General features: G+C 43.5%; 1 protein-coding gene across 1 annotated transcript in view; it reads right to left on the bottom strand.

Moving 5' to 3' along the window:
• The window catches only part of NT5DC3 (5'-nucleotidase domain containing 3), a 56,475-nt gene that overhangs the window by 8,393 nt on the left and 33,338 nt on the right, over positions 1-14,744 (bottom strand). The window contains exons 7-12 of the mRNA XM_081249891.1: positions 14,422-14,482; positions 13,890-13,992; positions 13,644-13,745; positions 11,388-11,469; positions 10,032-10,118; positions 4,480-4,620 (exon numbers count right to left, since the gene is read on the bottom strand). Coding sequence (XP_081106017.1) covers positions 4,480-4,620; positions 10,032-10,118; positions 11,388-11,469; positions 13,644-13,745; positions 13,890-13,992; positions 14,422-14,482 — 576 coding nt within the window. The remainder of the gene's footprint in view (positions 1-4,479; positions 4,621-10,031; positions 10,119-11,387; positions 11,470-13,643; positions 13,746-13,889; positions 13,993-14,421; positions 14,483-14,744) is intronic.

Raw genomic sequence — 14,744 nt, 5'->3', positions numbered from 1 at the left:
GAGGCTGAACGGGAACCCTCGAGCGCAACCAGAGGTGCACGTGACCACAGGGGCCAGATGGGGCTCCCTGGAGTCCATGGTCACAGGGGCAGCCTCAGGACCCGGAGGAAAACACCAAACAGGCAGACCATCTGCTTCTGACGTGGCAGCCAAGGCCCTTCTGTTTATCACGTATGCCCAAGTCAACAGCGTGACTAAGTCACCTGCTACAGGCCTCTGCCACTCAGACAAAACCCTGAGCTTGTAATCTGGACTTCTGGCCCAGCACCGCTGCCTACACCGGCCGGAAGCAGCCACCACTGAATGACCACTGGCCGTGTGGTACTGGAGCACCGAAGACTGGTCCAGCATAGCTGGAGGTGTTGAGGTAGGTCCTATAAGTGTGGTTTCAATTAGCGCTCACATTTTAGATCAACAGATTACTCACTATAGAACTTAGGCACTACAAAGTATGAGACGAGGTCAAAACTCTGTAGGGTGCCACCAGGAATTTATTTATATGGATAGATACGTGCAGATATACACATAGACACATACACATGCACACATTCATATACACACTAGTACACAGATATACACGCATACATGTACACACCCATGTACATGTACATATACAGCACCTACTCTGTGGCAAGCACTGTGCTATTTACTGAAGATGTAAGAGAGGAAAAGATGGAGCCCTGGCGGGGGGTACACCCAGGTCAGCAGGACAAAACAGTGTGATAGTACACAGGACGGGCTATCAGTCTGTGGGCGGGGATTTTCCCTCCCACCTCTGCCCATACACCCTTCTTGGCCCACAAACTGCACTTGTGTCCAGTATGAAGGAGAAGCTCCTCCCGTACTTGCAGGAGGGGAGAATTCTCTGACTAGTGACCAGAAGAAAGATTGCCAAAGTGAATCTATTTGCTCCCTCCTTTTGGAAACTAGCTGCCACAGGCCATGTGCCACAGGCCATCCAATCTCCCCTCAGGTGGGCCCCCCACCTGAGGGCAGCCTCCGCAGACAGGAAGAGTCTCCAAGTCCAAGGCACTTTCTCCAGCACAGCTTTTCCAGAATGGGGGGCAGCCAAGGATGACAGATCATCTCCAGCGAAGCCCAAGGTTGCCAGAGGGACATGCTAAGGAGGAACGCCCCAGAGATCTGAGCCAGGAGCATCCCCAGAGGAGGGGGCATATGAGCTCTGGGGGTGTGCACCTCAACCCAACGCCCCCCTGCACCCTCCCATCCAAGGCCTACGTGCACCCCCCTCCCACCTGCCCTTTCATTTATCATCTCTCCCACGTGATCAACCTCCTTGGATTGATCCATCAGCACTGGATCCTTCCCATCAGCGTTTAAACACGCCCAAGGCTCTCCCATTAAAAGAAAACGATTTCTCCTGAGCCACACCTTTCTCCAGCTCTGAATCACCTACAAGGCCAAACTCTGTAAAACAGCAATCTCAGGTGTCTGAAATCTACTTGAAAATACTTCAAAGACTGGGTATTAATTAGTTATAATTAACCTTTAAGTGATACCATGTACTCAAGGGTGGATAGTTAGCACGGGAAAAGACTAACCAGAAGCCCACACCAGAGGCTCATCCTACAGTCACCTCAGCCATCTTTAGCCTCACTCACTACTTAGCATACTCAGCCCTTCATGACTACAGTCTAAAAAATGTACTGTACAGGCTGGCCCAGCCCTGTGAGAGCAGGATACCGCAATCTAGCCAGCAGCCTGACAGCCTGTGCCAGGGGAGGCCAAATCCAGCCCACCACCCACTTTTCTATTGGCCTAATGAGCTTAAGAAAGGATTTTCCTCTTGAAACTGTTGAAAAAAAATCAAAAGAAAAATAATTTCATGATGCGTGAAAATGATATGAAATTCAAATTTCAGTGTCCACCAATACAGTTTATAGGGATACAGCTACAACCAGCTGTTTACACACTGCCTGAGGCTGCTTGTGTGCTACAAGCACAGCTGAGTAGCTGCGACAGAGACCGTATGACCCGCACAGCCTAACACGGTGACTAGCTGGCTCTTTGCAGAAGCCTGTCCACTCTGGGTTAAACGTGGCTCCAACGTGGTTACCTGGGAAGGCTCTACACTATACACCACACCATCCACCACACTACCACCATGAGCCATACCACTTGAGAGTGCACTTCAAGGCTAGTGACCAAAAATTATTCTTCATAGCTACCTTTTTAAAACCAAAATTTCAACACTGGCATTTAATTCATCAGACTTGGCTCCAAACAACACTGCTGGCTTCCAAAAAAAAAAAAAAAAAATCACACCCAACCTCAGAGGACAAATTTCTCTCCTCAGAAAACAGTCCAGATAATATGCTATGTGTGTACTATCGGAAAAAGGGGAGCTACAGAAACATTTGACACAGGATCACTGGAATAATGTATAGTTTTCCAGGTGAACACAGAGGCAGAGGAGAGAGTAGATAGGGAACAGGGAGAAGTGATGCTCATTTGGATATTTTTTTTAATTATCAGCCACCCTCCTCTATGTCCTAGTGAATCCACCCTGACGGAATGCTGTAAAAATTGTTAGACACCGAGGTGACACAGCACGGAGATGAGGGCTCTGGGGCCAGACAGCCTGGTCTAAGCCCAGCAAGTTAGTTTCTCATCTCTGCCTCCGGTTCTTCATCTGTAAAATGGGGTGATGTCAGTGCCCGCTTCCAAAAGCTGTTGTTGAATGAAATGCCCGTCAAGCCCTGGGAGTCTGGAGCATAGTAAGTTCTTGCTTCTACATCGCTTGATTCTGCTGTCACTAACTTTGAGATTCTGGAAAAGTTACTTATCTCTCAGCCTGTTTCCTCACCTGTAAAATGGGGCGGCAGCATAAATGTCAATTCTCTTTTCTTCCTTCCCTAACCCCACGCCTTATACAATTAACTCCATAAATCACAGAAATCTTCCCAGCACTTCTGTTCTCTAAAACACACAGTCCTTATTCATCAAACTTTTTATACAGGTCAGAGACAGGAAAACAAGAAATAAATTTGTCCTCAAAGCTAAAATGCAGCGACACCACCTACCTGCAGGCTGCATCTGTGTAGGTGACCAGCTACCTGCATCACAGAGAGACCGCACCTAAGGCAAGGGGTCTGGCTACACACAAGAGCTCTAAACCGCACAGCAAAGAAGCACTTCAGTGCAGTGCTTGAAAGCAGGGACTTGGGCACCATGCAGCCTAGGTTCAAGCTCTTGCTCTGTCATTTTATGACCTTGGACATATTACCCAACCTCTCAAACACTCAGTTTCCTTATTCTAAAGTCGAAAATTGTACACTGGACAGCTGGGATGAGTTATGAATAACGTTGCAGAGCAGGCATTCAGCACAATGCCTAGCATCTGAAGAGTAACTATTATTACTGTATGACCTATGCGCAGACTCAAAGTTACATTAACCCAGAACTGATGCCTTTTATTTTTAGACGGTCACCTCACAGACAAGCACAGGAAGGAAAACAGAACCAGTCCTCATCAGAGATGAGCCAAGGAGCAATGTAGCCAGAGCGCGCTGGAAGCGAGGCCTGGGGGACGTGTGAGGCCCCATGCCCTGCAAGGGTGCACCCTGGAGTGAGGACCTGCCACTCCCCGCAGCCCTGCCCAAGTCTGCTGCCAGCTGGGCCAGGCAAGGCGGCTCCTGGCCCATTTCCAAAGCAGGCCGGCAGGCCGTGGGCACCAGGCCATGGCCAGAGGCTGCAGCCAAGAGAGCAAGCATCCATGCCCCTTAACCTACAAGAGTTGGCACTCACCCCGAGACAGCTGCGGGCCAGGCCAGCTGAACCAGGTGAAAAAGCAAGGTGCGTCGTGAGACTGGGGAGGGGTCGCAGCTGCAACACAGGGCAGCCTCCACGGGCCAGGAAATCACTGCTGAAACAACTTTCCTCACTAACTGCCCCAAACTGGCTATGTAACTTACAGAAAGAAAAATACACCCCTGAACTCCACTGAGCCAGCAAACTGTAGGTGTTATCTTCAAAATCAGATGGAGGCTGCACACAGGGATCTTGACTCTTGCTTTGAGACTCTTCCCAGTAAGCCGTGGTGCCCAGGCTGAAGTGTTCATTCCATTTTACAGATGGGGAAACGGAGGCCCAGAATGGAGAAGTCCCACCACAGGCTAAAGGCAGAAGCAGGACTGGACCCTAACACTGGCAGAGGTTCTTGAATCCCACTGATCTCCCAATGGGGCTTTAGTGGGGAAGTAAGGACACCAGATTTCCCACACAGGCCCCACAAAACTCTTTCTCCAAATGGCTTTAGGAGCCATTTTTAAAATTCTCTTTAGGGAAAATGGTAAGACTCTTTTAGGGGCAAAATCACCCCAGTGGTTATTCTGCAGGATAATTTATGCCTCATACTTCAGGACCACAATTAAACCTAAAAATACCTGAAAATAACTTTGACCAGTGGACTAACCTCAGCCTTAAAGAAAAAGTAGGAGAGGAAAAAAAATCCCAAACCTGCATCTGCTCCAATAACCCAGTCAAGGTCTGTAGCCAGGTCATAGTTTGAATGTACTGCTCCGTGTTCATAATTCTGAGCTCAGATCTTAACTCTGGGATAATTGCACCCGTTCGCCAGCCATGCTTCAGGGTCAAGTCCTGAATGCAAAGATCACAAGAAGTCAACATTAATCTCAACAGAATTGAAACCATTTCATGACCTTTCCCCAACGCAACAGACATTCACTGAATTACGTTTTAATTTGGGGGAGTTAGCAGCTCGACAGCAGCTTCCGGAACACAGTTCTAGCCAAAGCAGCGTGCCATGGACTTCTGCCTCATTGCCCTTGTCCGAGCTGTACTGAGAAAACCCCTCTGCTTTGCATTATTTCTAGGACCTCATACCTGAAGTCACCCTACCGCCAGGAGAAATTCTGTAATGTTAGTTATTAACCAAGCCGAATTCAATGAATTACACTTAATTAAAACAAATTTAGCCTCAGGCTTTGACCATTTCACCCCAAGAAAGTTTCTGTTCCGGAAATAATTGCAGCAAATCACAGACCCCACATAAATACAGGATCTGGAATCATTAACCATGGTCTATAAAACCACATTTAGGTCAGGGGCAGAAAGAGGGTCAACTGAAATGCTACTGAAGGTCTTCATTCAATTCATCCACAGACCGCTGGGGAGCACCCACCGCATGCCAAGCCTCCTGGGTTATGGGGAATCTCACACGTGGAATGATCACACAATACCAACATATATGATCACGTTTTCATTCCAAATATTGTAATCCCATGATATGACATTATAAGCCAGAATATCTAAGGTATGTCCTGGAAAATCTAAGATACACAATCACCATAATGAATGGCTGTTAATTTTCTCATTTGACAGTTATTAAATATTACAGTTTGCCAGGCCCTGTTCTAGATACTGACAATAAAGTAATGAACAAAACTAACAATTCCCTGCTCTCAAAGGAAATAGAGACAAAAAATAAGCACGTAAAAACACAATGGCAGGGCTTCCCTGGTGGCGCAGTGGTTGAGAGTCCGCCTGCCGATGCAGGGGACACGGGTTCGTGCCCCGGTCCGGGAGGATCCCACGTGCCGTGGAGCGGCTGGGCCCGTGAGCCATGGCTGCTGAGCCTGCGCGTCCGGAGCCTGTGCTCCGCAATGGGAGAGGCCACAACAGTGAGAGGCCCGCGTACCGCAAAAAAAAAAAAAACACAATGGCAGGTGGTGAGAAATACAATGGACAAAAATCAAGCAGAATAAGAGGGAAAAGGAGTTACCATTTTATATAGAGTGATTAGGAAGACAAGGCGAATACATCTGAAGGTAAGGAGAGTAAAAGTATGCAAATATGTGGGAGAAGAAAAATCCTGCCTGGAAAAAGAGCAAGTGCAAAGGCTCTGGGGCAAGGACATGCTGGGAGCAAGGTGTGTTAAGAAACAGCAAGGTCAGGGCTTCCCTGGTGGCGCAGTGGTTGGGAGTCCACCTACCCATGTGGGGGACGCAGGTTCGTGACCCGGTCCGGGAGGATCCCACATGCCGTGGAGCGGCTGGGCCCGTGGGCCACGGCCGCTGAGCCTGCGCGTCCGGAGCCTGTGCTCCGCAATGGGAGAGGCCACAGCAGTGAGAGGCCCGCGTACCGCAAAAAAAAAAAAAAAAGAAGAAGAAAAGAAACAGCAAGGCAGGTAGCCTAGAGCAGAGTAGGAGAGAGGGCAGAGGCAGGAGGTGCCTTCATAGAGGGAGGCTGGGGAAGGAGAGATCAAGTGGGGCCTTGAGGGCAATTATAGGAAATCAGGCTTTTACTCTGAGGAAGAAAGGGGCTTTTAAGGAGAGCTTTTAAGGGTTTTAAGGAGAGAAGTGATATGTGGCTTACTATTTTGAAAATTCACTCTGCTATTCACCTAAAGCTAGAATCTCTGCTCTGTATGTCCTAAGGATGCCTACCTTCTTCAATGGTTGAATTTCTTTAAACCTTTCAATAGTTCTCTTTCTCCTATAATATATGAGACCCTACATACATCACATTCTTTTAAATATTCCCAGTGGTGACAAACTTTTGAAGGTGGATCTTATTTCTGAAAATAGGTAAAAAAATCATTTGGAACATTCCTAAGACTAAAGTACACGATAATAAATTAATAATAATGAAACTAATTTTCTCCTATGCCTCAAATTGGCTCTCAAATATAATCCAAAAGGGGCATCTAAATGTATTTTGAGAAACGGCAGCAATATTAAAGGATCTACATTCTCAAGAGATTCCTTTGAAGGGTAATGTTCATTGCCCACATAACTCTGACATGTTAATGAATTGGTCTGATCACTTTAAAACAGTGGTTTTCCAACTTTAGCATGAATCCAACTATATGTTGTCTACAAGACATTTATTTATTTATTTATTTATTTTATTTTATTTTATTTTTTTTTTCTTTTTGCGGTATGTGGGCCTCTCACTGCTGTGGCCTCTCCCATTGCGGAGCACAGGCTCCGGACGCGCAGGCCCAGCGGCCATGGCTCACGGGCCCAGCCGCTCCGCGGCATGTGGGATCCTCCCAGACCGGGGCACGAACCCGCGTCCCCTGCATCGGCAGGCGGACTCTCAACCACTGCGCCACCAGGGAGGCCCGACATTTATTTTTGATCTAAGGACACACATAGGTTGAAAGTGAAAAGATTAAAAAAGATATTCCAAGCAAACAGTAACCAGAAGGAAACAGGAGTGGCTATCCTCATATCAGGCAAAATAGACTTTAGGTCAAAAACTGTTATAAGACACAAAGAATGACAGTATATCATGATAAAAGGGTCAATTCACCAAAAATATATAACAATTCTAAGCACATATCAACCAAACATCAGAGGTCCAAAATACATGAAGGAAACATTAACAGAACTGAAGGGAACAAAAGACAGCTTTACGATAATAGCAGGGAACTCAATAGCTCACTTTCTACAATGGATAAAATAAGCAGACAGAAGATCAAACAGGAAATAGAGGACCTGAACAACACTATAGATCAATTAGACCTAATAGACATATACAGAACACTCCACCCAACAAAAGCAGAATACACATTTTTCTCAAGTGTACATGGAGAATTCTCCAGGAGCAACTGTATTTTAGACCGCAAAACAAGTCTTAATTAATTTTAAAAGACTGAAATCATACAAAGTATCTTTTCTGATCCCTAGGAATGAAACCAGACATCAACAGCAAAAGGAAAAAGTAAAAAATTCCGAAATATGTGGAAATTAAACAACACACTCTTCAACAACCAATGGGGCAAAGAAGTCACAAGGGAAATTAGAAAATACCTTGAAACAAATTAAAATGCAAACACAACATACTCAAATTTATGGGATGCAACAAATGCAATACTAAAAAGGAAAATTAATAGCAATAGCCATTTACATTAAAAAAAAAAGATCTCAAAAAAAAAAAAAAGAAAAAAGGTCTCAAAACAACTTAACTATATACCTTGAAGGAACTAGAAAAAGAACAAACTAAACTGAAAGCTAGCAGGACAAAGGAAATAATAAAGATTAGAGCAGAGATAAATAGAATAGAAAAACAATAGAGAAAAATCAACAAAACCAAGAATTGGTTCTTCAAAAAACAAAAGCAAAAAAAACACAAAATTGACAAACCTTTAATAAGAAAAAAAGAAGACTCAAATTACTAAAATCAGAAATGTAAGTGGTGACATTACTGGCAATTCTACGGGGCGGGGGGAGGGGAAGGATTATAAAAGAGTACTGTGAACTGAGTACTGTATGCCAACAACTTGGACAACCTAGATGAAACGGACAAACTCCTAGAAACACACAACCTACCAAGACTGAGTTATGAAGAAATAGTAAATCTGAATAGACCTCTAATTAGGAAGGAGATTGAATCGAGAATCAAAAACCTTCCAACAGTGAAAAGCCCAGGACCAGATGGCTTCACTACCAAACATGTAAAGAAGAATTAACACCAATCCTTCTCAAACTCTTCCAAAAACTGAAGAAGAGGAAACACTTCCTAACTCATTCTATGGGCCAGCATTATCTTGATATCAAATTTTAGTGTGGAAAGCTGTGTAGAACACAGATGGCTGGGCCCTACCCCAAGAGTTTTTAACTCAGGAGGTCTGGGGTGAAGCTGAGAATCTGCAGTTCCAACAAGTTCCCAGGTGATGCCGATGTCATGGGGACCACATTTGACAAACTACTGCATTCTTGACAAACTACTTCTCATAGTGCTAAGACCTGTCTGTGTGTGTGTCACCTCATGGGGCCATGTACCTACATGCCTCCGGGGTAGCACACAGTTAGTTATATCCTCAAGGCCCACAGGCCACACAGCAAGAGGTACATGCTGTGATGCCACGTCACCTGGCCGGACATTCTGGGAGTGCCAACATCCTGAAGGGAGCACTTTGTTTCTACTTTACTAAGCACTTTTGTATGTATTAGCTTATCTCACTCTTCTTACAAATGAAGACATCCAGGCTTGAGGGATGTGCCCATGGTCACACAGCTAATAAAGAGCAGAGATGGGAGAAAAACCTCAGTTTTCCAATTCTCCCACGATTCCTGCCACTAGACCTCAACCCATTGGACAGACATGATTATGCAGCACGTGTACGGGAGTCACGTGGGAAGGGTGTCACTACACACAGGCACTGGCGTCAACCCTCTACCTCCACCACCTCTAGGAAGTTTGACTCCATAGACCTCAGTGGGGCTCAGGCACGTATGCTCTGAAATGCTTCCCAGATGGTCCTACTGCTCAGCCATTAAAGGTCACCGTTTCGATGGTACAGAGCGACGCAGACATGCATACGTGTGAGGCCAATCCAGTGTGGGCCAAAATACTTAGAAATATCAACAGTGGAGGAGTTTGACAGCCGGCCACGACCTACTCTTGTTACCTCCCGGACATCGAGCTTCATTCAGACTTTGCAAAATGTGCGCTGTGCAACCTCGCCTGGAATCACTTAACAAACATAAATTCATTCTGCAAGGAACCAAGTTGGTAATAGATGTGACTCACTCAACCTGCGCCAATTATAGATTAAATCATAATTCAAGTCCTGAGACACTCTAGTCATTCCGAGGGGCATGAAAAGCCTCATTTTCACATAACAGCTACTTCCTGGAAATGCCAGTTTTGTACTCTTTCAAAATGACTGGCTGGCAAAAGAAACCCTGACTGATGTTTATGAGATTTTACGAAGCATTTGTATGTTTCTGATGCTTAATAATAAAAGGGAAAGGAAAGAACACGGACGTTTATTTCTTACCATTACCTAAGTGGAAAGATTTTTTCTGATAAACTGAGCAAATTGCTAATTTCCATCATTTCCCCCCAAAAAATAATCTACTTCATGACTCTGATCTATCCTGTTGCATAAAATATGAGACATCAAAAAAAAAGAAAGAAATGTGGCCCTCTCCTCACTTTTATGAAAGTATGAAAATGGTCTTAAACAAAAGATAAATTCCTCAATAAGTGGGCTTAACACTGTCCCCAACAAAGAAACAGGAAAAAAGGTTCCTCACCGCCAGGTCGCTGTATATATGGTCACCAAAATACAACACTTTGGATCCCCTCCATCCAGTAAGCTTCAAAAATTCATATAAATTACCCTGCAATAACAGAAAAGTATAGGTGTTATATTGTATGACAAATAAGAGACCTGTATAACCCATGGCCCAAGATATCTACTTTTCTTTTTAAATTTCTATTTATAGTATTTATTTATTTATTTTTAGGCCGCGCCATGCGGCATGCAGGATCTTAGTTCCCCAACCAGGGATCAAACACGTGCCCTCTGCATTGGGAGCACAGCGTCTTAACCACTGGACTGCTAGGGAAAGTCCCGTTATCTACCTTTTAAAACTTAAAAAAATGTTTTTGCTTTTACAATTTATTTTAAATATCAAAATATAAAGATAAAAAAATTTTTATGTGAAATCTTTTAGACCTTTCTTCTAAGTCAAATGTACTTTTCAGAAGGGCTTCATACTGAATATCTTTGTAATGATCTTTTTTTTTCACGCTTAACGTTCTGTGACCATGTCAATAAATATTCGCCTGCCATGTAGTTTTAGCAGCTGAGACCTACCATGATTCATTTTACCAATTATCTGAGGCTGGACATTTACCCTGTTATCTATTTTGTAAGTAACTTCATGATAAACATTCTTGTAGCAAAGCTTTAGCTACATCTTAATAATTTTCTTAGGCTCACTTCCTAGACTTGGAGGGCTGTTCAAAGCTAATCTTTCAGGCCTAAAAAATAGACTTGGTGCCAAATCCAGCAGTCTGTTACATATCCAACAGGTATGTATCAGTACTTTAAAAAAAAAAAAAAAACCTGTATAGTACTGTATAGTACTGTTCTGTAATTTTATGTTATAAATATTACACAAATATAAAAACGTTTAAAGATTAAAAAAAGCCTAATTTCAGTAACACAAAACTGGACAGCAATTCAATCATTTACTCAAACACGGGAGAGCTTTATATGATACTGAAATACATCAAAACTGTACATAAAACACAGTTCATCAGGAAATAATGACTAGTTTGGGTACGATGCCATGTGATTAAACACTTACTAAAGAGAAATTTCCAAGGTTTACTACTGGCATCTTAAATTTTATATCCTATGGGAAAAATGCTTTAAAAATTTTTTTTTCAAAAACTGTTCAATTCTGAACTAATTTACACACAGCACATTGAAAATATATGGACTTAAGATTAAATTCTGCCACTAAGTTATAAACAGTCCATTGAAGCAGAGCCCTCAGGACTGTGCCTGGCACATGGCAAGCCTCAGCGAATGTCAGCTGTTATCATCATAACCGATCACAAAGCACAGCAACAAAAAGGACAGATGGGTCACGAGATACCTGTTTATAAATCTGGCCTTTCTGCAACTTGTAGATTTTATCCCAGAGTAAGACGCCTTTCTCATTCACCTTCCGGAAAGGTCTAACAACAGAAATGGGAAACATTATGACGTGTAGTAGCAGTGCAGGCTGTGTGCTATATGAGAAACTCCACGGTTAGCCCCTGAGAACAGAAAGGAGCCAACTGAAACCGAGACCCCACCATCACGTTCCTGGGCCTCGTGCAATACACCCCAAACTTCGGACCCCGGTATCCAAAGAAGGTTAGTGAAAAAAAAAGAACTCCAGGGCCAAATATATTTGGAAAACACTATCCACTATCTCCGTTCCTCCTTAAAAGTTACTGATGGCTCTGAAAAGCCCTCCTATAAAGAAACTCTCTTTAGCCCAGATTTTCTAAACGTATTCAACCGTGTACAAAACTTTTCACACACAAAAAAAAGCTTATAGAAGTAGTGCTTAGTATATTTATCCAGCTTTGTACTTGAAATGCAACCACTCTAGATACAAAATACATCAGAGATCAGAGAACTGGGCATATTATTTTATGATGGAAAAATAGGAAAAAAAGAATAAAGGCCTCATTCCTCACCCTGGGGGTGCTAGTCCAAAAAACACAAGGTTTGTTTGTCCTTTTTCTTTTTTTTAGGTAACACTTATTTGGACTGCTTTCCTGGTTAGAAAAATACAAACTCACTGCAAAAAAATCTGGAAAAATGCAGAAAAATACAATGAAGAAAAGGAAAATCATAATGCCAGTACCCAGGTAGAAACACACCATTTCAGTGGATATCTTTCGGCCTTTATGTATCTGTTATCTTCCTCTTTTTTATGAATATAAAATGAGGATCATTTGCGGATACTAATATGTATCTTTTTTCTCCAAGGCTGTGAGCAATTTCCCATGTGATTATGTAACCTTCATACATCATTTTTTTCAGTCGTAAAACATGTTCACTGCCATTAAAAAAAAAAACACCTCATTTTTAATGGCTGCATAATATCCCCTCACATGGACGTTCCTTTAGGTTGTCTAACCTTCAACGTTATAAATAACATGGGGATGAACAGGGGTAGAGAATTCTTAATCCAGGCACCCAGAGTAAGGAAGAGCGCTGTGCTGGGAAAATCTAATCCAAGACAGGGTCCTGCCACTGACTATAAATATGACAAAGGAGGGAGGTGAAAGGAGAGATGGGGCCCTTCCCCTGACCACTCCACCCCGCTGGGATCTAATAAGAAAATGCAGGAGAACGTTTTATCAGTGACCAAACAGCAAGCCAGTGTTTACAGCTGTTTTTGATCAACACTTGTTTTTCCTGCATTCTCTTGACTTCTCAGTCTCTGCACATGGTTCTTGGGTGTGCCTCTTCTCCCAGGAGTCACTGTGACACCTGGAAAACTGGAATTTAGCATCATAAGAGGAATTTAATCCACTCAATACTAACTACAGGGCACCAAATTATTATGCTTTAAATCGCCTAGCAGAGAGGGAAAGGCTGCATGGTTACCCACTGCAGAACAGAGAAATGTGGGTAAAAGTGTTTCAAAAGTAGGTCACTGTTATACAAATACGAATTATTTTTATAAATCCTAGTGCAGTAACTCTCAACACTACTGACATCTGTGGGGGATGACTCTTGGTGAACCGGTCTGCCCCGCACGTTAAATCACCTTTTAGGACCCGACCCTCAGTCACAAAACGCGAAGAGCACACCCCAGTCACCTTCACAACCCAAACTTTCCCATTCCTCTATTGCTCAAGGATTCTGCGGCAGAAAGACTTTAAGTTTTGGTCTAGATTTACTCCACTTGATGCAAAACCTGTATTGCAGAGAAGTTTTGCAAAATCTAAGTGCAATTGTCAGTGAACCATTAAGAGCTCTATTTAAAGAGATACCCACCAGGTGGTTTGCTGTTGCTGTTTTGTTATGCTTCACAATGCATCTGCATCGAGAGATCTAATTTACTATGTGATGCAAAGTTTGGAATTTTCATTGTTGTCAATTGTTCTCTTAAAGCCTGACTCATAGGACTGAAGCAGCCTGAACTGAATTGAGAACCATTTCAAGAGGTGTCAGCTGTCTGCTATGTACTCATCCCACCTTCCTTGCAATTACTTGCAAGCGTTAAAAATCAAAAGCTATGATGTTAGATGCTCATGATTTTCCAACTGGATTTCACCAAGACACGTTACGTAAGTATTCGCAGCAGCAAATGAATAAAATCTAGTCCCTAAAAAGACAGACAACTTACCTCCGCTTATCATTAAAGAAGTTTGGCTTCTCCGCCTGAACAATGACCACATCAAACAGGTCCCTCCAGTCTTTTCCAACAATATACCTCATCCCTTTGTCCCTAGAACAATATTTCAGCCAGGTTAGTCTAACACTGCAGGGATTAACTATTCTTGCAACTTTTTCTTTCGAATTTCCAACTATCAAAATACACGGAATGCAGGAAGTGAGCCAGAAAGTAGCCAGGAATCACAGAAGAACTTACACAAAGCTACTGGGGCTGTTGGTGATGAGAAACATCTTCTTGCCGTGATCAGCCAGTTTGGCCAACACTGCTCGGGTCTGCTCAGGGTAGCAGATGTACTTTTCTAAAGAGCAAGAGAAAAATGTACACAGAGTTTCAGGGTGAAGTCAGTCAATCTGCAAAGCACTTCCTAAATGGGGCAGATGGGTCCAGCACTGTCTAGGGCACTTGAGGGGAGAAAAGCCTTCAGGAAGCCTGGTTCGAGGCCGTATATTGGTACCCAGTATCAGTAACCAACACCCTGCCTCTTCAGTCTAAGTGGAAAAAACTAAGTGGCTGCAGCTGCCAGATCCTCTCCTTTCCAGTCAGGATTATGTCAAGTTCTGAGACAAAGGGGAGGGAGACATCTAAGGCGCAAGGATGCAAGGTCCCTGCACTGCACTCAGAAGAGGTGCTACAGCCCCTGCTCAGCACCTGGAGTGAGAGTAAAATGCCTGCGTAATTACATAGCAAAGGGAAAGGCTGATCTTCACGATAACATCCAGGTACCTACCAATATCTGTTTCAATTGCTCTGTACATGATCCCTTTGGTGTGCACGTCCCGAATTGAATCCTGTCAAAAGATACGTTTTTAATCAGTCAGAGTATAACTGAGACAGTCTAAGTAAGAGGACAAGCGAAATGGCCTTCAGGATAATGTCTGCCTGCAGAAGCCTGGCAACCCAAGCACTAAATGAAATCTAAATTCTGGTCCATTTATCACAGGTGGCCCCTGGGAAGAAACTTAAGTTTCCATGGTGATAGCAGCAGTTTCCAGTGCAATTTTCAAAAAAGCCACTTGGAGGAGGTAATTTGTATGAACAATTCTGAATAAA

Source organism: Mesoplodon bidens (genome assembly GCF_964165515.1).
Source record: "Mesoplodon bidens genome assembly, chromosome: 11".
NCBI lineage: Eukaryota > Metazoa > Chordata > Mammalia > Artiodactyla > Ziphiidae > Mesoplodon > Mesoplodon bidens.
The sequence above is the reverse complement of the archived record's forward strand: the minus strand, read 5'-3'. Positions and strand labels throughout refer to the sequence as shown.